We start from the raw sequence: 22,660 nt of genomic DNA on the forward strand, positions 1-22,660 counted from the left end.
AGAAAAGAAAAACACTGTGCCAAACACAGATCAAAAAACATTGTTAGCCTGCAGGCTGCATTGTAATACAATACCATAGAGACTGAAAAGCCTTGTACAGGTAAAAACTGGCACCGTGCCTTTAAGGCAGCCCTGATTCCAATATCCCATCATGCCTCAGGGGTGACAGTTGGGTCAGTTGTTCTTTCCGGCTCCTTCTGTCAGGACCCTGGAATTCAGCTCTCTTCATTTTTGACTTTCTAGTCAAGAATTTGCCAGTTTTTGTTGATTTTTTTGCTTCATCTTAATTATACTCCTGTTTGGTGAAGCATTTACTGTTTTTCCTGACCGATTTTCTAAACTTTTTTTCTATCAGAAAATGCCTTCCTTGTTCATGCCCTGTCCATCCTGTGGCAAAAAGAAGGCTTCTTCGGATACTCATGATGTGTGTATCATTTGTCTACCTGACACACATTCTCCTGCTTCTTGTCGCCATTGTAAGAACCTTTCAAAGAGGACTTTGAAGGAAAGGGAGAGGATTAGGCTTTATGGCCTTTCTGAGATGCGGTCGACGCAGTTGATCCCTGTGTGTTCTCCATCGACGTCGGGCTCGGCGTCGAAGACTCCAGCGGCTGGATCGTCGTTGAGAGGTGAGGAGACCAGGGAGAGTTACGCTTCCAAGAGAAAATCAACGTCGATGCAAGATCCGGCGGCGAAACGCAGAAGATCGTCGTCAAAAGAACACAGGCGATCGCCGTTGGAGGCATCATCGACGTCGAGACTTAGATCGCCGTCGAGAGAAAGGCGCAGGCGATCGTCGTCAAAGGCATTAACAACTTCGAAGCGGAGATCGTCGTCGGAGCATGGATCGACGTCGAGGCAGGCGCCTCCGGTCAAAGGTTTCCATGACGTCGGTGAGGATACAGACGTCGAGGCGAAGTTCCCCGTCTGGTTCTAGGCCTCCGTCCAGGTTAAGCCCTCCGTCGACGACAAGGCTCTCGACGTCGAGGCATGACTCATCGCCGGTTCTCCACTCGGCGTCAAAGTCCAGATCTCCGGCGATAGGATTATCGCCGTCGAGACAGTCCTCCGCTGTGGGGCTTCAGGAGACGAGGTCAGCGTTGAGACGGAAGTCTCCGCATAGAGAGAGATATACACCGGATGTGACATCGGAGCATGGTTCAGCCTCTAGGTCTCTGCCTATTTCCATTTCACCATCGGCCTCAGCAGGATCAGGATCTCCTCTATCTCCTTCAAGATCCAGATCCGCAGAAGTAATAAATTCTTCTCCAGCTCCTGTTTCCCCAGTAGACGATCCTTGTCCATCAAGTCCTCAATTGAGAGCGTCACTGACACTCCAAAGGCAGGAAGAGGGACATCTTCCGGGACAAAGCTCCACCAGAGTGCTACCTCAGTCCATACCACCACGTATGCCTGCCATGGCTCATGCAGTAAGCATTTGCTTGGCCAGATTAAGGAACCTTGCCCAACCTAGGAGACCAGCAAGGTCCCATTCTCGGGAAAGAGAGTATGAATGGCGTTCTCGTTCGCCCAGGAGAAGATCGAGATCCACCTCTCGCAGAAGAGTCGTTGCGATCTGAGAGACTAAGGCGTAGGTCTCCTACATCCTCTTCATCAAGTCGTTCTTCCAAAAGAAATTACTCTCCCACACTGACAGATACGCCTCTATCTCGAGTTTCTCCAGTGGATGACATCAGCACATTTCAAGACGTTTTGTGCAGAGGAGCGGCAAAGTTGAACATTCCGATGCCTGTTCAGGAAACCACTTCCTCAGTCATCTTTGAGATCCTTCATGAAAGAACGGCGACTCGTCCACTGTTGCCTCCGGTCCCTGGGTTGCTTAAACCAGTGATGGACGTCTTCCTCACGCCGGCTACCATCAAGGCGGCTCCGGCGCGAATCCTTAAGAAATATCGTCCCGCTCCGGAGGATCCTCTGTTTCTCAATGCGGATCCTCCACCTGACTCTGTGATCACAGCGGCCGCTAGGAAAACCCACTTAGTGGCATTGTCGTCCACAGTCCCTCTGGACAAGGAGAACAAGACGCAAGCAAGACTCTTGGGGTAGAAGAGTATGCGGATCGGCCTCTTCCAGTTTAAAAGTTGCCAGTGCCTCAGCGCTCTTGGGGCGCTACGACAGAGCGCTTTGGGATTCTCTTCAAAGATTCGTAGACAGACTTCCTCAGGAGGATAGAAAGGATTTTGAGGAGATCCTACAGGAGGGCAGTTTGGTTTCTAATCAGGTGATAAGTGCGGCAGCAGACGGAGCTACTCTGGCAGCTCACTCCTACGCCCATGGTATTTCAGCCAGAAGATCCTCTTGGCTGAGGTTGACGGCTCTTAAACCCGAGGCTCAAGCTAGGATTCTCAACCTACCTTTTTCTGGAACTTCGCTTTTTGGCTCACACACTGACAACGAGATGGCTCGTATGAAATCAGAGCTCGAGACCATGAAAGCTGTGGGTCTGGAGAAAAGGAAGGAGTTCCGTCGTCGCAGGGGATCTGACAGGCGTACCTTCCAGCAGAGGGTTCAAACCCCTCACTGGCAAAAGAATCAAGACCAGCAAGGGCAGAAAAAGCAACAATTCCAGTCTCGTAGATCTAGAGGACGAGGGAATAACCGCCAATCCAACAGCGGTAACCAAGCTCAAGGCAAACAATGAGCAATCGCTTCCTCCAATACCGTCCACCGCTCCAGTGGGCGGGGAAGTATTTCACGACATCTTCAAGAGTGGCAAAACATTACCAGAGACAAGTGGGTTCTAACTATACTGCGACATGGATACTCTCTTCGTTTCCGGAGTTCTCCTCCCTCGATCCACCCAGTGCATTCAAATCATCAGCTCAAGATGCTACGGGAAGAGGTGGTGACCCTTCGTCTCAAATCGGCCATAGAAAGGGTTCCGACCCATCTTGGATTTACGAACACTCAACAAACATATCAAAAAGGAGAAGTTTCACATGTTAGCACTCCTCCAAATATATCCACATCTCTGTCCAGGCGATTGGATGTGTTCGCTGGACCTACAAGACGTGTACTTTCATATACCCACCTGCCAACGTCATCGGAAATTCCTGAGATTTGTAGTCTGAACCTCCCACTACCAGTTCAAGGTTCTACCATTTGGCCTGAAATCAGCACCTCGAGTGTTCACAAAGTGCATGGCGGTGGTAGCTGCTGCCCTGAGGCGCGCAGGAGTCTTCGTCTATCCCTATGCCACGGACTCTACCTGGGCGGCTGCCTTGGTGTGAGCTCTCTTTGGCGGCGGGTTGTTATTGCCTACTTTGCACTTTTGACAAGCGCTGTTTTAAAAATTGTCTTTTATCGTTTTTAAATCTATGTTGTGTCTTGTGTGAAGTGTATGATTCTGCCTTTGCTGCTGCTTTTCTCTCCTGAGGCGCAAAGCCGGGAGATCTCTCCTGTACTCTCGCTGTGTTTTGGGGGCTTAGGGGACTCATTTCTTACCTTGGGGCAGCGGAGCGAAGTCACTTGCTCCGGTGTCGGGGTCTCGCTGCTCCGCGCTCTCCTCCTTCCTGCTGTGCTCTCTGGGCGATCCTCTCGCTGGTCAGTTGTACAGCGGGATAGTCGCACTGGGACGGCGGCCATCCTGAGTGAGGCAGGCTCGCTGGTCGGCGGACTAGGCTTGCTGCCTCACGGGCGGGAAGTATAAAATTAGCTTCCTTGCCCTGCTACGATCAGACCTTTGCCACGGACTCTACCTGGGCGGCTGCCTTGGTGTGAGCTCTCTTTGGCGGCGGGTTGTTATTGCCTACTTTGCACTTTTGACAAGCGCTGTTTTAAAAATTGTCTTTTATCGTTTTTAAATCTATGTTGTGTCTTGTGTGAAGTGTATGATTCTGCCTTTGCTGCTGCTTTTCTCTCCTGAGGCGCAAAGCCAGGAGATCTCTCCTGTACTCTCGCTGTGTTTTGGGGGCTTAGGGGACTCACTTCTTACCTTGGGGCAGCGGAGCGAAGTCACTTGCTCCGGTGTCGGGGTCTCGCTGCTCCGCGCTCTCCTCCTTCCTGCTGTGCTCTCTGGGCGATCCTCTCGCTGGTCAGTTGTACAGCGGGATAGTCGCACTGGGACGGCGGCCATCTTGAGTGAGGCAGGCTCGCTGGTCGGCGGACTAGGCTTGCTGCCTCACGGGCGGGAAGTATAAAATTAGCTTCCTTGCCCTGCTCCGATCAGACCTTTGCCACGGACTCTACCTGGGCGGCTGCCTTGGTGTGAGCTCTCTTTGGCGGCGGGTTGTTATTGCCTACTTTGCACTTTTGACAAGCGCTGTTTTAAAAATTGTCTTTTATCGTTTTTAAATCTATGTTGTGTCTTGTGTGAAGTGTATGATTCTGCCTTTGCTGCTGCTTTTCTCTCCTGAGGCGCAAAGCCGGGAGATCTCTCCTGTACTCTCGCTGTGTTTTGGGGGCTTAGGGGACTCACTTCTTACCTTGGGGCAGCGGAGCGAAGTCACTTGCTCCGGTGTCGGGGTCTCGCTGCTCCGCGCTCTCCTCCTTCCTGCTGTGCTCTCTGGGCGAACCTCTCGCTGGTCAGTTGTACAGCGGGATAGTCGCACTGGGACGGCGGCCATCTTGAGTGAGGCAGGCTCGCTGGTCGGCGGACTAGGCTTGCTGCCTCACGGGCGGGAAGTATAAAATTAGCTTCCTTGCCCTGCTCCGATCAGACCTTTGCCACGGACTCTACCTGGGCGGCTGCCTTGGTGTGAGCTCTCTTTGGCGGCGGGTTGTTATTGCCTACTTTGCACTTTTGACAAGCGCTGTTTTAAAAATTGTCTTTTATCGTTTTTAAATCTATGTTGTGTCTTGTGTGAAGTGTATGATTCTGCCTTTGCTGCTGCTTTTCTCTCCTGAGGCGCAAAGCCGGGAGATCTCTCCTGTACTCTCGCTGTGTTTTGGGGGCTTAGGGGACTCACTTCTTACCTTGGGGCAGCGGAGCGAAGTCACTTGTTCCGATGTCGGGGTCTCGCTGCTCCGCGCTCTCCTCCCTCTCCTCCTTCCTGCTGTGCTCTCTGGGCGATCCTCTCGCTGGTCAGTTGTACAGCGGGATAGTCGCACTGGGACGGCGGCCATCTTGAGTGAGGCAGGCTCGCTGGTCGGCGGACTAAGCTTGCTGCCTCACGGGAGGGAAGTATAAAATCAGACGGTGATGACTCCGCGCAGCGGACGCGCATTGCGGAGGCGCCTTTCCCGCGCCAAAGGAGCGCCTAAGGAAAGCCCGTCTGCGCCCGTCAGCGTCCCGGATGCGGACGGGTGCGGAATTGTGGAGTACACAGGCCCTCAGCTGCTTGCTTTAAGAACTGGCCTGCACAGCAACTGCGGGGTGTGTGACCTTGGTACCGGGGAGAACCTGAGTTGTCCGGGGTGTGGTTGATCTTTGGGATGGGACCGGGTGGAGCTAATGGCTTCCAAGCTTAGCCGGCAGATAACCACTACGACGATACATAACACTGATGACCGCTCTTACAGTTGTGCTCTTTTAAACACTCGTTCGGCTAGCAAGCATGCTCAGGATTCGTTCAGCTTCCTTACCGATTTCAAGCCAGCCTGTCTCTTTCTTACTGAAACATGGCTTGATGATACGTCGGGCCCTGATATTGCTAATGCCTTGCCCCCTAATTATTACATACTTAGAAAAGACAGGATGAACAGAAAGGGTGGGGGAGTAGCACTGCTGATAGATAGACGGTATGAATGCTCCATTATTCCCATTAATGAAATTCACGGGGTAGAAGCATTGGGTTTTTGCCTTTCTTTTTCACCTGCTCAATCCTGTGCCGGTCTGCTGATATATAGACCTCCAGGCCCCTTGGGATCTTATAGCGAAGAGCTTGACACTATAATATCAACTCTGAGCATTCAATTTAAACATTTTATCCTTTTGGGCGATTTTAACGTGCATTTTGATACTTTGGATGCCGCTGACACTATCCATATACTTGATACCACTGCACCTCTGGGCCTTCTACCCTACGTGATATCGCCGACCCACGATAGAGGGCACACGCTGGATCAGATCTTTTCTACCTCTCCCATCTCTGTTGCGCCCCCTCTTCCCGTCTTATGGTCGGACCATTCGCTACTAACTTTTAAGATTCAGTCCCTGTCCGCGGTAACTGGTAGGCCTGTCGGCTGTCAGTCCCGGCTGTCACGACCCTTTCATCTAGTCACACCTGATATGGTTGAGCAATATAGGCTGTCTCACCCCTGTTCTCTTACCGGGGACTTAGAACTGGACCTCTCTCGTTTTCAAACATGGCTAGCACAGTGCTTGGAGGACTTGGCCCCACCTAAGCGTTCCCTCAAGAAATCTTCACGTGCCTCTGGCCCCTGGTTCACGCACGCTCTCAATACCAGTAGAAGGCTCTGTAAGCAGGCCGAGAGAGCTTGGCGTGCCAATTATTTAGATCCACTAAAGGAGGCCTATAGGTCCTGCATTAAGGCCTATCATAAAGAAATTTATGAAGCCAAAAAAGCGTACTTCACCCAAAGGATTGAAGAAGCGGCGAATACTAGCAAAGAAATCTTTGCTATTGTGAAAGAATGCACCTCTCCTGCTGCCAGCTCCCTCAAATGTTCCTTCTCGGAGACGTGGGTTTCTCAATTAGCCAGCTTCTTCTCCAATAAAATCAGGAGTATTCAGGCAACTTTTACCTCTCTCGACCTGGGAGGACTGTCCTGGCCTAAAACCCCGTCTGAGGTGCCTGAGCAGAGTCAACCCAGCCTGACGAGCTTCCCTCCTATCCAACTTCATGACTCTCTGGAAATTCTCTTAAAAATAAGATCGGGCTCTCCGTTGGACCCCTGCCCTGCTAAGCTGCTGGCTAAAGTGGCCCATGTGCTCAACCCGATGGTTAACCCCATCATAAATCGCTCCTTAGAAACAGGGACAGTTCCGTCCATCTGGAAGCAAGCGATGGTCGTTCCACTGCTGAAGAAGCCTTCCTTAGATCACACTATTCATGCCAACTATCGACCCATCTCCTTGCTCCCAGCTTTGGCAAAAGTGGCGGAAAAGCACGTGCAGTCTGTCCTCTCGCACTTCGTTGAGTCCCATGGTATTCTGCACCACACTCAGTCCAGTTTCCGTACCAACATGAGCACGGAGATGGCCCTGTTGGAGGTGACTGAGGCCATTAAGGAAGTTCTGGACTCTGGGGGGAAGGCAATGCTGATTTTGCTTGATCTCTCGGTGGCATTCGACACCGTCCCTCATGGCCGCCTTCTGGAGCGCCTAGAGGAGATCGGTGTTGGAGGAACGGTGTTCAACTGGTTTTCGTCTTTTCTGTCCAACCGCCAACAAACAGTCTGGGCACCCCCACACTCCGCGGTAGTGCCGCCTATGGAGGTGGGTGTCCCTCAGGGATCAATCCTGAGTCCAACTCTTTTTAATATCTATATCTCCCCTCTGGCGGCACTTGCGGAGTCTTTCGGTGCCCAGATTGTCTCATATGCTGATGACACCCAGCTCCTTTTCTCTTGCGGGAAAGATATGGACTTCGATGGTGATCTCATTAAAGGCTGCCTGGAGGCAGTTTTTAATTGGCTTCAAGAGAATCAACTCAAATGTAACTCGGATAAATCCGAAGTTCTCTTTTTTGGGTGTCCTCCAGATACTTGTTGGAAATCTTGGTGGCCGATGGATATGTCTCCCCCCTCTAATGCAATATTGGTGGCAAAAAATCTTGGGGTTAAGCTGGACACCTCTCTCACTCTGAAACCACAAATTATGAGTCTGGTTGGTCAGTGTTTTGGGGTTTTGAAATCACTTAGAAAATTTCTTCCCCTTCTCCCCATCGCCCTTAGGAAAACGACAGTGCAGGCCCTAATAGGATCCAGGCTTGATTATGCCAATGTCCTTTATTTGGGCCTCCCGAAGTCTCTCCTCTCGCGCCTGCAGATTGTTCAAAACTCGGCCGCTCCGGCGATCTTTGGTCTTGGTCATCGCGCCCATGCGACCGGCCTGCTGCAAACCCTTCACTGGCTTCCTATCCAGAGGCGCATCGAGTTTAAAACGCTCACCCTTGCTTTTAAAACCCTCCAAGGCATGGGCCCTCGCTACCTCAGGAAGAGGTTCATCCTCTATAGACCAGCCAGAGCCTTGCGCTCGGCGTCTCTATCTCTCACCACGGTCCCAGCAATCAGGCGCGCCCGTATTGGTGGACGTTCCTTCAAGTACCTTGCGCGCCGGGCTTGGAATGCCCTCCCACTTTCTTTAAGGAAGAGTGAGAGCTTGCTGTCCTTTAGAAAAGAGCTCAAAACTTGGCTATTTAGCCAATAAGCCTCCCTCCCCATGTTAGAGTTCTGTGGTTTCGGGTCTGACAGCGCCGGGACACTCTGCTTGAGTAGCTGAGCGCTTAACAAAACCCCGTATAACATAACATAACATCTAGACGATTGGTTACTAAAAGGTCCATCACCCCAGAGTGTAAGCTCACAGCTGACACGCTGCCTGAATCTGTGTCACCGATTGGGGCTTCGGGTGAATTACAAGAAATCCACCTTCACACCAACGCAAAGGATACACTACCTGGGAGCAATTATAGATTCCGAGCTAGGAAAAGTGTTTCCTTCGGAGGAGAGACAGTTATCCCTCGCTCAAAAAGGCAAGCGGGTTATGGTCAACAATCTTTCTACAGCGCGACAGATATCATCCCTGCTAGGGGCCATGGCATCTTGCATATTCCTAGTGCCCAACTCCAGGTTGCGAATGCGTCCTCTCCAACAGGATCTAGAGGACAAATGGGACCAAAAGACTTCTGTTTGGGAGGACAAAGTGTGTCTTTCGACAACGGCCAGACAGTCGATCAAGTGGTGGATGAGGCCGATCAATCTACAAGTTGGAATTCCTTTCCATCAGGAACCCCCATCGCAAACATTGATCACCGACGCATCGCTCCAAGGTTGGGGCGCGTATCTGGGGACTCTACAGACCCAGGGGCTCTGGTTCAGCAGCGAGCAGCTATATCACATCAACATGCTAGAGCTCAGGGCAGTCCATCTCGCCCTCAAGGCTTTCCTGCCCTCAATCAGGACGAGTTCCATTTTAGTACAAACGGACAACACCATCACGATGTACTACCTAAACAAGCAGGGAGGTACTCGTTCCAGGACTCTCTCACTGGAAGCTCAATCCCTGTGGCACTGGATCCTGGCAAGGAACATTTCCATAACGGCGGTACACCTGCCAGGCGATCTCAACGTTCAAGCGGACTCACTCAGTCGGCACTTTCAAGATCCAGAGGATTGGGTCCTCAACGATGAGGTGCTAGAGGACATTTTCGAGGAGTGGGGCCGTCCGCAAATAGACCTCTTCGCGGACGAAAGCAACACAAAATGGCGAGGCTTCGCCTCAAGGTACTATCGGCCAGGGTCAATGGGGAATGCCCTTTTGATCGACTGGTCGATGACCTTTTTGTACGCTTTTCCGCCTCTTCCGTTAATCCCGAAAGTGGTGACCAAGCTGCAACACTCTACCACCAAGATGATCTTGATAGCACCGGATTGGCCGAGGCAGTGGTGGTACCCAGATCTCCTTCACCTATCGATCCGGCCGCACAAGCGTCTGCCATGCAGGCCGGACTTGCTAACCAAGATGCAGGGGAGGATTCCCTCACTGAGCTTAACAGCATGGCTCCTGAGGTCCTCTAGTATGGCCATTTAAACCTCCCTCAGGAATGTATGACCATATTGAAGGAAGCTAGGAGGCCTTCTACAAGGCACTCATATTTTTGTAAGTGGAAGAGATTTTACATATGGTGTATTCAAAATCATTATAACCCTACGAAATGTTTTACCTGATCTACTCCACTTAGCCAGGGTGGGATTTAAATTTTCCTCCATCAAAGTGCACCTGGCGGCCATTACGGCCTATAGGCGCTCTCCCTCTCAGCATTCATTCTTTAAACTGCAATTGGTGAAAGATTTTTTGCAGGGGCTCAAAAAGGTTTACCCCCCAATAAGGCCTCCCTCGCCTCCTTGGGAGTTGAACCTGGTTCTCTCAAAGCTTATGAGTCCTCCTTTCGAACCCATACATAAGGCTACATTACAGCACCTTACGTGGAAAACAGCCTTCTTGGTAGCTATTACCTCAGCACGTAGTGTGAGTGAAATTCAAGCCCTTTTCTCAAAAGCACCCTACACGGTTTTTCACCTTAATAGAGTGGTTATGAGGACTCCTGCATCTTTTTTTACCCAAAGTGGTGTCCGATTTTCGTGTAAATCAGAATATCTCGCTAACAACATTCTTTCCCAACCCTTCCTCGCCAGCTGAGAGGGCGTCACATTCTTTGGATATTAAGCGAGTTCTCAAATTCTACCTAGATAGAACTAAGGCTATCAAAGTCTGACCAATTGTTTGTAAACTATGGTGCTGTCCGGACAGGTTTTGCAGCATCTAAACGTTCTATTGCCAGATGGATTGTGTTGAGCGTTAAATTGGCTTACCAGCTAGCTCAAAAACCGTTGTGGCCTCTACCTAAGGCACATTCCACAAGAGGAAAAGCGGCTACTGCTGCGTTTCTCAATAATGTCCCACTCTCCGAGATCTGTAAAGCAGCTACTTGGAGATCTGTCCATACATTCACGAGACATTGTCTGGACTCGGACACCAGAGCAAACACTCAAATAGGGCAAGCCTCTTTGAGGAATCTGTTCAACAACTGACTATCTCGTTGTTGTCTTCAATTTTTAGTGCAGTTCTCATTTGCCTGCAGGTGGAAGGTGGGCTTGCTATTCTATTCAGTGCTTATGACTATTGATGAGGATCCCCTGGAAGAGAAGGATAAGTTACTTACCTGTAATCCTAGTTCTCTTCCAGGGGTATCCTCATCAAAGTCATAAGCAACCCACCCGCCTCCCCAGGCAAATTAGAGGATTGTATTATAAATATGGAAGAAGTATATCTTTGTGTTTAGACCTGCGGGTCCCGCAAAGAACAACTGACCCAACTGTCACCCCTGAGGCATGATGGGATATTGGAATCAGGGCTGCCTTAAAGGCACGGTGCCAGTTTTTACCTGTACAAGGCTTTTCAGTCTCTATGGTATTGTATTGCAATGCAGCCTGCAGGCTAACAAGGTTTTGTGATCTGTGTTTGACAGTGTTTTTATTTTCTTTCTCATGAGTTTTACCTCATTTAAAAAAAAATAATAATAAAAAAAAAAAAAGATTTAGCTGCATTTGTATACCTATGGTGTTTATTTGGATATTTATATCTACATTGTCTAGCCTACTATGGGGGCTGCATTGGTTTGGAAAAAATAATGTATGTTTATACATATACAGAGCTGTATATATATATTTGTTTTTCATATATAATTTTTATTATTTCTGGGGTCCACGCGCATGGGCGGGAATATTCAGTGCTTATGACTTTGATGAGGATAGCCCTGGAAGAGAACTAGGATTACAGGTAAGTAACTTATCCTTACTGGCCAAGAGGAGGGTAGCAATCCTCTGAGGTTGTCTGACTAGCCCGAGATTGAACTGCTGTCTGGCTCTAGCTCAAAAGACTTTTAGTGTCCACTTTGCATATACCAGACAATGTGTGATGGGAGAGATGGGTAAGCAAATTTGCTAAGATAAGTTTGATGATCATATTAAAGTAGCTGATACTTGGGGACTGCACGTAAGGGGGAATGTACGGGGTCTATTTCAAGCTTCCCTACTGCACAAGTTAACATGCTGCACTGAATAGTTTGTACCTGCAATAGAAGTACAGACTAATAATTAAGTCTGGGCGGTGAACTCCGCTTGCGTAGTTTTCCACACTCATCGTTACGCCGCGCTTGCAGAGTTCTTTCCCTCACTCGCGTTCGTCAACGTCAAGTGGGAGAGCGCTAGGAAAATCCACCTCCCGGCGAAATTTTTACTCGTTTGCGATAGTCAATATCACGTTGGTGACCGCGAGTTTGGAAAATCAACCTCCGGGGAGATTTCTCAACGCGGGTGGTCAGATTTCTCATTGCGAATGGTCGCTTATGCTAGAGACCGCTCACGTTGATAAACCATCCGTTTGCATTGAGAAAGCTGCTGCGCGAGTGAAAATCTACTCGAGCGGCAGAAAGTAAGCAGCGCCTGCTTGCGCTGTGCATTGTAGTTCGCAATGATTGCATAGGGCGGACAAAGACCTGCCACTGAAAATTACTGCAAACAGCATTTATCTAACGCACTCCGCCGCTTGGGGACCTTCGGGGAACTCTGCCCAGGCTTACTAATAATGCCCATGGTATACTAACCGAATCTTCGTGATCTGTATAATCCTTCCCGTCTCCTGTGGATTGTGTGTTAATATTGTTTCTCGGCTACTGTAAATGCATGTTACAAAACCACTGTTTGTATTTGGGAACTGTACTGAATGCTGTTTGTTTACTTCTGAAACCTTAATTTAAAAAAAAAAATGAATTCAGAACTGCTGTCACAAAGCAAAGAGGGTTCTACTTGCTCCACCGAGAGTACTCTCCTCTCGTAAAATAGGAGCAACCATGGCTTTCCTAAGAAACATCCCACAAACTGATATTTGCAAGACAGACATCTGATCGACCACACGCACACATACACACACCTTTATAAAGTACACCTTTGCCCATCAACAAGGGTTGGTAGGCCAGATACTGTTAGGGATCTAATTGCCGACATCATCGGCATCCACAATTAACCTCTGCTTATGGGGGGCGGGGCACTGATTTACTTTCTATGCGAAGCACGTGTATCAGCAGCCTTTCTTGCTACCAACAGAAAATGCTACTTACCTTGTAAGTATCTGTTAATAGTGTGTAGTGTTGTACATTAACATGTGCCCGCCATACTCCCCAGAGGCCTGTCTCTTTTACAGATCTCTTGCTTTCTTTTCTCACTACATATTGCACTTCACACACCTTATTTACATTTACACTTCATATATACTCTCTCACTCAGTGTGCTAAAAACTATCTAACTTGGAGTCGGTGTCCAGCGCAATGTGCACTAAGAGAAGGAACCACACCTTATAACTAGACTCAAAAGACGTCTGTGAACAAAAACAGCTTTCAAACATCTGAGTCCAACATTAGATGGTAGGATATTGCTAAGCAAGTGAATCTGCAGCACCACATGCTACTAGCAAATGCTACCAATTTGTGATTTAGCACTCCATTGAAGAGCACGCCCTGTACCATTTCTTTCGATAGCCATGTTGAAAGTATAAAAAATAAAATTTGGCACGCTTGTATTTTTATATTTCCAAGATGGCTTTTGAAATGGCGTTCCTAGACGGCCTAATCTTATTTTTTGGACTTCAGTCTGGCTCATGCATTGTCTCTACATGCAATGTGTCCTCCTGCTTAGACGTATTATATAGGTGGTATTTATATAGTGCAGACCTAGCTAAAAGAAAGAGGAGTGCTATACAAATACCACATTGAAGAAAACACAATTCCTTTTGACTTTGCCTATGTGTGTGGTTCTAAAATTGCTCTGCCATTGGCAAAGTCAAAAGAGTGAGCAGAGCACATTAGCAAAGTGAGACGTACTGTTTTTTTTATCTTGTGTTAACAAACCATAAATGTTTGCCAGACTGCAAAAAGCAGATTAAAATCTAATGCCCTACAGTCTGTATAAACAAAATCTCTGGCAGATAAAAAAAATTATACATTTGAGATTTAATAACGAAGGATGAGGGTAGTGCTAAAATGGCTCTTTTTGAGGTGGCTAGTAGATGCTGACTTTGTGAAAGAGGGATGGGCACACTCTGCACAGGGTGATTCAGCACCTAATTTGAAGCACACAAACCTGGATGATGGTGCCTTTTTTTCCTTGGGTCAATCCATCTTGGTTTATTTGCTTTAAAAATGTGTGTCTGTCGATTTACTCTCGTGTCACAGCTACTTTGTTATGCTGTTATTTTCCATGATCTACAAATGATCTTTTTCCTCATTAACCGGAGTTAGGACCGTTACGTCCAACTCACACTTTTGCTGATGAACCAAAGAACTCTGTGCTAGGACCATTCTTAAGCACTGGTGCTTCTTTTGTTAGCTCTGTTTACAAGGCCATAGAGAGAATAGGAATTCTTATTGAATTTGTGGGCTTTTGGGTGTGTGGGTGAGAGAGCTGATCTCTTGAATACACAGACCAAGTGGGAACCCTTGTATTTGCAGAGGAGTGTTCAAGGGGATGAGCAAAATGAGAGCTCTCCCAGGAGATCCTTTTCGTGCTTAAGAGCGTGACTGGGGATTGAGGAGCAAACATGTTTAGAAGCGCTCTGGGGAGGACTGGAAGGCGCAATCATAAATGGCACATGTGAAAATGCACAGTGTGGGAAACAAATGTACAGTTAGAAAAGCTATGTTTTAATGAAGGCAGTAGGAGTTGCATAGTAACATTCATGACGAAGGCACATACTAATTTGGTTGCTTGTACACCTTAGTATGCTGGGAAATTGGCACATTACATCAGCTTGGCTTACTTTATTCTCTTGCCACTTTCTAAGTTATGTTGTCCAGCATTTGTGCCGTGCACCTTCTCCTGATTTAACGAAGCAGTGCAGTACTTCAGCAAGTATAGGTGGTGGGCTTTTGTGTTTAGTTGCCAATTATGTGATTGTAATATGTTCTATGTTCTAATTGTTGGTTGTGATTTATGAGGTGACTGAAGTGTTATGGTTGTGCCATTGCAATCTCGTCACTGACAGTGTGTGCCAGTGTCCGAGAGGTATGTGAGAGGTATGAGAGAAAAAGTGTGCATCATGCAGCATTTGCCCTACATATCTAATCATGGCATGGTGGTGCTCTAGTTAAATTGCTAACGTTTATTGCTGGATTACCATTAAATCCGTACATAAGTACTTTCGTAATTCCTTTGCTTTCCAAAGTGTATCAGTTATTTTCCTTGCTTCACTTTTCTCATACAGAAAATGAAAATTTGAGTTTAGTGTGTTATATGGTCTGAATATAAATGAACAAAGGACGCTGTGTTCTTGGCCAAAGAAGACGTAGCATGAGGGACGGACTACACGCCCCAGAAAGCCCTTCTAAGAAGAGATAGGGAGAGCAATTTAACATTGGTCAGGCACTAGAAATATCCTGCTTTCTTCCTGCGGCTTAGGGCGCTTTGTTCTTGACCAAAGGAGATGCCGTATGGGAGACTCACTACACACCATAGAAAGGTCAGCTGAGAGGAGGCAGGGGAAGCTATGCAGCACTGGTTGGGTGCTTGAAATAGCCCGCTTTCTTCCCGGGACGCTTCCAGGCGCACATCCGGACTAAGCTGGGCTGGGCTGGGCTAACCCTCTTGGTCCCTTTACTCAACTGGAATTCCATCCCGCGATACTGCTAGAGGTCTGTAGCCCCTGTAGGTAAGTTCTAATGGGGAAAAGGAAACATTCAGTTTTATCTTCCAAGGAGCCCCCCCCCATTATCTGCTTCTATTAGAAAGTTCCTGGCAAATGCCATCGGCATGCTTAATAGTGAGATCGACGTTTTGCTCATAAATTACCTTAGGATGTCTTATTTTTGTATTTACTGGTTTTAAAAATGTTTCCTCTTATTTTTTTAAACGGTTATTAAATACTGTATTTATTGATTCAGTAAATTTTCTGTAGAGATAAAGTGTATATAATTGTTTTTGTATTTAAGCTTTCATGGTTTTTTTAACCCAATAAAGCTTGATGATGAAATGTACAATGTTTTGTGATAAAATTGGCCTTGGTTATGTGTGGGTTGTCCAACACATGTCCTGGAGAGTTTGATCCAGGTCATATTTTCAGGATAATCGCAGACCATGGAAAAGAGTTCCTTTAAGACTGCCTGTACAAAAATGTATCTTATGCAGGAAATCCTGAGAATGTGGAATTGTCTGGCCCTCATGGACCTTTGCTGAATTGCTGTTCCAGAAGATGGCTCAATTATATATTTGGCTTTTTTCCTTAGGGGATCAGTTCAGAGCCCATTCACCTCAAGGTTTTCTCTCCAAATGTTGTCAACTTGACCCTGGTGGATCTACCTGGCCTGACAAAGGTAAGAAATTGGTGCACTGCAGGGATGTGGAATTCCTATAGCCCACGCCCGGGACACATAGTTTGGGATCAAGGACAACAAGTTTCCATGTGTGTTTTGTCCTTGGGACAAGTAGGCCCAACCCCCTACATCACAAACCCTTTCACTGCCAGTTTACAGTACCACATTATGGATCAGGGAAAGGCATTGCCTGCAGTTAAGGTAATAGTTGTGTCCATGTGTTAACGCTGTTCAAACTTGTATTTATGGTTCATTAATGCAAAACCTTTATTATTAGGGTGAGCGATCTAAGTAAATGTTGTAAGCTCAGACTGTACTACTGACAGTGGTTCCGTATAAAAATGTGTACACGTTTTCAATGTTTAGCAATATGAGGCTATGCATACTGCTCCCAGAATACTCTCTGATTAGATGCAAATATATGCAGAAGCTTGAAAGCAAGATTGATTATTCTTTGCTTTCAAAATTAAATGTTAAAAAAAAATGCAAAAACATTTAGCTAAACTACTGTAACATTTTAGGTACTGTTTTCCTGCAGCATCATTTAGTAAAATGTGTTGATATATGCTAGTATTTCCCCTAAATATTCATAATGGAAAATCAGTGTAACCAGTTTTAATAAGATTATGGGAATCATAAAAATAAACAAGCTTTCGGAAAGCCAATGGGTCTGAAATTGTTGGTCAGCCTTTTGGTTTTGTCAATGTGGGACTTGTTTTGGCATGTTTTTTGTAAAAAACCTTACTGGTGTGGGAGCTGCCGGGCCCTCATCATTATAACAAACATTGGCAAAAGCAAACATTGTTTTGGTCTCAAAAAGCACTCATTGCCACAGTAGTTCCTGGCACTGAGGAAAAACGACTGTGTGCCGATTATGCTCCTTGTGAAAGAACAGAATGCTGTCACTCACAGTGAAGCTAGCCGACGGACAGAATTTTAATAAACACAAAATGTCATGGTTAACACCAGACCTAATTTGGGGCCCAATTATTAAATAAAGTCTCAAAAGTGCACTCATGTCCTTGCATTACGTGCCGATATGTGACTTTCATGAATTCATAAGACTTTACAGAAGTAGGCCAAGAAATAGTACTCCTAGAAAATATTTGTGAACTGCATTTTAGCATGAGCAAATATGCAGACGTGGGTTTGCTCATGCGAAAATCAGAGCATTCGCAAGTTCACTTTCCCTCCAACCATTATTTTCCCAGCCCTGGAAGAAGTTTTCTGTCTGCCATTGTCAGGAGCACATTTCCAACTTTTCTCAGTATGGGAAAAGATTAGGGAAGAGTTGGTGAAAACCCTTAAAACATGCAACTTAGTAGGTTTGCACAGACTCAAAAGGGCATTCCAACCCTGGAACTGATGCTTATCTTCAGCCCTAATATGTAAATATGCGGAAACATGGCAACATAAGGGATTTGTTAGTATTCAAACCCTACTATGTAAGGAGCACTGGCAGAATTAGAGAGGCTGTTTCGGAGCTCTCATATAATGAGACTGCTGCCTTAATTTGTCACTGCATTACATGGCACAAAAGGGACAAGTGGATTTTGTTACAGGACAAGTAGATTTATGAAGCAACCTGCCCCATGGACAAGGAGATCTTTTATTAAATTCCACACCCCTGACACTGGGTGTCAGTTTGTAGTTTAAGACCGTGGTATCTGGGGTTCTAATGCAGCCCATTTTATTGCCTCTAAACACTGGAAATCTTTCAAGTTGTTTAATCTGCTTTGTATTCCCTGCTGCTTGCCTATTCTCTGTTCTCTCTAGAGAGTTTGGGGTAACTGATTTTCTGGACAAAATAGTGTTTCATCTGATAAACTTCCTTAGTTACTGATCACATTCCACTGAGTAAAATCTTTGTTGATGTTTGCAGAACAATTAAAGAAATGCCAACCATGATCTGGACCTGTTTGAATCATCGGTCTTCAGACCCGGGAGCAAGACTGCATTGGCCCTCCTTGATGGTTGGAGCCCTGCACTAGAAGCAGCCATTCCAGGATCTCCCTTGTTGACTTGTTTCTAGATATTTGCACTGCCTCCATCAGAGCTGGTGTTTGCAGGTTAATGGCAGATTTGTCTCTGGCCGTTAAGCTATGCTTCTTTAAGACCCCATAATTTCCTGTTTCCTGTGCACAGGGTTTTCCACACTTCCTGCATAGATTGAATATGCTTCAACCCCTTTTCTCTATTTTATAACCAAGTGGGGTATCCTTCCTACACTGATGTTACCAATCTTGCTTTCCCTTTTTCAAGCGGTGTAAACCTCTCCTTGAAGGTTGGAGCCGGATGAGTAAACACGAGAATTATCCTGTAACTGCGAGGGATCGTGAGACCCACAGTTTGAATACTAATGCTCGTGCGTGCACTGTTGGCCGCATTGTTCTCTGAGCTCTGTTGAGCCCACTCTCTTTGACTGTCCAGCCGAATGTAACGTGCTGGAGGCCTGATTAGGTGCTCCCTGTTCACACAGTCCTGATGAAGACCCCAATATAAGGCTTGAATTACCTTTGAACATCCCAAGAGTCGAAACGTTGACTACTAAATTTGCACAAGCCTTGTTAACTGAAATTAATTATCAGTGTCCATCAATGCTATGTGTCCAAATTGGAACTATTGACCTGTTATAGGCCGGATTGGTCTCCCCATGAAAATGTGATGTATATATGTCACATCATCTTTTCCCTGTCTGCCGTCCACACTTGCCCACTTTGTTCCCCCATACCTTGACCCTTCCTCTTCCAACACCTTTGCACCTTGTTTTCAAAAATACTTGTATTGATTTTAGATGCAAGAGCAACTGTGTTGCTTAAACTGAAGTGAATATAGCTTTGAAAATTAATTGTATTCATTGCAGACTTTACAAGATTGGTTTTGTGAATGCTGTTATTTATTTCTTTTGTTTTAATAAAATTGCTGCTACTTTGACCAATTGTTTATTGCACTGCAATTCTGGCCTGGGTCTGGTAGCATTTCGGGTAACCCCATTGATACTTCACACGTCAATTGCTGCCAGTCCTGCATCCCAGCAACAGTTAGGGATATCTCCTATAATTTGCAGTGTGGGAGCCCCACTGCAAGATAACCCCTATAGTGCCTATTTAATTTTTACTCCGAATCTGTTTGAGTTTTTATAAAAAACAAGTACATTTACCCGTCACGTATTAAAACAAAGAAAATAGCAAGAACTGGAAATCAAGGAGAGGGAGTCAATATAATCCTAACAGGTTATGTAGGCGAGATTAACTCAAAGCATAACCGATCCTCTGAGGAAGTCACATAATTTATTTGAAAAAATCAAGTAATATTAAACTTGATTGCTCTATGACATGCATGTTGATAGACTAAGACATCTGGTTTGGACTATACAATTGTTTTGCTAGAAGCGGAGTCATGCGTGATCTAGAACAATACTGACCCCACACTAAGGTTATAGCAAACCAAACAAAGAACAGGGATTGTGGAAAAGATCCGCTGCTTATAAGGCGAAGGAGAGATACCAGGGGAAGAGAGACTATAGCGTACTGATGGTTGGGCAGTGACTCGAATCTCATCAATGCGGAAGTGGAGAGCAGGAAGTAGGACCTGTCACGAGGTCTGAAAATCAGCCAAAAATGAGTAGTGCACCCATCTTGGGTTGAAAGCAAATGTGTTCCAGCCGTGAGAAGTAGTCAAGTAGGGGTTGCCATAGTCACATGTATTTCTTATTGCACCATCAGGATTCAGGCAAGCCGGGCCGATGAAGGCTGTGATGCCAGAAACCGGTCCCCGGAAGCTTGTTTCCTTCCCAGTATAAGAATTGGCTTGGTAGTTTGGTTTGTCCTGTTCCCATCATGCACCGGGACAGGTACAGACTAATTTGCATGTAGCCAGGTTCTGAGCTGGGATGGTGCAGTGAGCTAAAAAACGGTGATGGATTAAAACCATGATCTCTTGACTTGGTAAGAGTATTCTGCATCATTCAGAAACTCTGTCCATCACCACCCCCTTTTCCCCAAATCGATTTTCTTATCTGTAAGGGACAGCTTATGTGGAAAGTGTTCCAGTTCCATCGTGTGCCATAGCCTAGCGAAAAAAATGTATATCCTACTTCCACAAACCTGACAACAAGTCAAACGTGTGACATTTGGAATACCTTCAGCAACAAGACCCTTAAAAACGGAGAAGGTTAGGTGGTGCGTGTAAGTGTCGAATCTTTAGAATCGTCATCTGGGAAAAGCACACTCATAACCAAAAAACTCAAGATGAAGACACTAGCATCAAAAGGTTCAGTCACAAAGACTATCTCTGAGATCCGTTAAAACTCCCATCTAAAGGCCCAATGTGTCTGATTTGAAGGGCCAAATTTCTGGTCTCTAGACAGCACTAACTTCGCCAGATGGTTCACAAACATAGAACACTAAAATCATCTGACACAGACTGTTATTCCTCCAACTATGGGAGTGGCTCACACACCACCATCTGTAAAACCATTGACAAGCACGTTGCCCACTTTACCATGGCTGTTATCTTCAACTAGGACATCAGGAACTCCGCTGTCTACAACGTTCACTCCATTGTCAAAAATCTCATGGTTTACTAATAAATCTCCACAGTCTATAATCAAAATGCCTAGTTGATGTACTAGCATCCACCGTCGGCAAAGTTGTTTCCAGTGATTGCAATTCCTTTCTCACCGAAATCGATGATTTATATCCTCCCTTCAATGAAGACCCTACTGACAAATCGCCATTGACAACGAAACAAGCACAGACTATGACGGAAACATTTCTGCTGACAATGAAACCACCTCTGTCAAAGATCTCATCAACTGTCCGTTAAACAGCTGTGTCTTCAGAGGCAGTTGGTGTAATAACAATCACAGCCCCATCATCTGTCCCAATAACAGCCTCTGCCATTCACATCACAAATGTAACCCCAGCTTTTCCTCCGATGTCCATTGCCCCAATACTATCACTCCTGCAGTCATAATCACCTACACTAATAAATCCAGAACCACCAACTAATGGATAATTCCTCTTAAGTATCTCATACCGTAAGAGATTTGGGGCCATATTTATCAAAAAAGTTTTGTGATTCTCAATTTGCGATTTTTTGCAAATCACAATTAGAGAATCTCAAAATGCAATGTATGTAGGATTTGCAACATTTTTTGCGAATCCTAAATATTCCTTATTTGTGAATAGCAAATTGAGATTCGCAAATAAGTAATACCTTCCTATTCATTCCTATGGACTAGGAGGCCTATAGGAATGAATGGGAAGACATTCTCAATTTGCAATTACCAATTAGAGAATCGCAAATTAAGAATTTAATTTCAAGGTTGCAAGGATGCCAAAAGGACAGCCTGTTGCACCTCTGATATATGCATGTGTGCACATATTGCGCACATACATGCCCTAATGGCATGTATGTGCGACATATGGCACTTTAAAAAAATCCAAAAAGTGTTTTTTTTCAAGAAAATTGCAAATTACCACCAACTTGAAGTTAGTGGTAAATTGCAATTCCTTAAGGCCAAATTGCACATTTCTGGTGCTTCCATAATTGCATTTAAGGGATCGCAATTCCTTAATTGCATTCGCAAAATAGAGAATCGCCTTGACACACCAATGTAAACAGGTGATGCGAGTGAAGAGGAGAGACAGTTAGATTGTGACAGTACACATTAGGCTCTTCAAGATCCTGAGTTGGAAGACTGTCACCACGGAATAGCTAAGTCCAGAACAATCTACAAGAGACTCCTCTCCTGATGTGCATAGCGCAGAAATTGCATTTGTCCTTGGCCACTATTTAAATAAAATATTTTCTGTTTAACTTTTAAAGACCAGAACAAGAGGTCCTTCAGAACTTGTCCAGTCCTCAATTACATAGGGTAAGAGGGACTTTTCTGCAACAGGCTCTACTCTAATCACAAGACTGGCCAAAAAGTATACGGTACCCAAGACTGCTCCAGCATGCTTTGGAACCATATCCAAACTGACTTTCATTTCGGCTGTGGCACAATTGAGGTCATGCCGTGTATGCTTCACACAGACAAAGATGGCAAGAGACGTGACACGATTTTAAAGAGTGAAAGTATTTGTGGCAGCAGGTGTTAAAATTATAAACACAAGTGACATACTGTCACATTATGATAGACCTCTATTAAGTGATGTGGCTCTTTTCATTGAGGAAACTACCTGATGACTGCCTGGATTAAGCTACGAATATATCACTAGAAGGTGAGGTGACTTCATCGGCCTTCATAAATGCATCATTAGATGACTCCAACACTGGTTTCAGGCAGATGGATACAGACACTGTGTAAAGAAAGTATATTCTGGCTGTTCACATTTTTTTTTTGTATTATCAATATTGATAGAACTGCTATTTAATGGACAACATTTGTTCGGCAAGCGTGTCGCTGAGGCCTTGCAGGCCATTGAGTCCTACACAGGAAGAGCCAGACTTCTTGGAGTACTACAGAGAAGGCAGTCATAGTCATGTTACAGAAGACCATTGTATAGCCTTAGATCATTTCAACTAAGTGAATCGTCGTCCTTATAGGCAAGGGAACTATTCATAGTCAATCCAATTCTCCACTCAGTATGGGAGACTCCAAATAGAAGGTAGACATCAAGGTAAGCAAAGAGGGGGAACATCCA

The 22,660-nt window shown here is 45.8% G+C and overlaps 1 protein-coding gene across 4 annotated transcripts in view; it reads left to right on the plus strand.

Annotated features, from left to right (window-relative positions):
- DNM1L (dynamin 1 like) overlaps positions 1–22,660 on the plus strand; it is a 610,546-nt gene that overhangs the window by 268,294 nt on the left and 319,592 nt on the right. For all 4 annotated transcript variants that reach the window (XM_085652405.1, XM_085652403.1, XM_085652402.1 and 1 more), the window contains one exon: positions 15,921–16,007. In XM_085652405.1, coding sequence (XP_085508531.1) covers positions 15,921–16,007 — 87 coding nt within the window. The remainder of the gene's footprint in view (positions 1–15,920; positions 16,008–22,660) is intronic.

The sequence above is a fragment of the Triturus cristatus genome, chromosome 4_1, assembly GCF_964204655.1.
Source record: "Triturus cristatus chromosome 4_1, aTriCri1.1, whole genome shotgun sequence".
Classification (NCBI taxonomy): domain Eukaryota; kingdom Metazoa; phylum Chordata; class Amphibia; order Caudata; family Salamandridae; genus Triturus; species Triturus cristatus.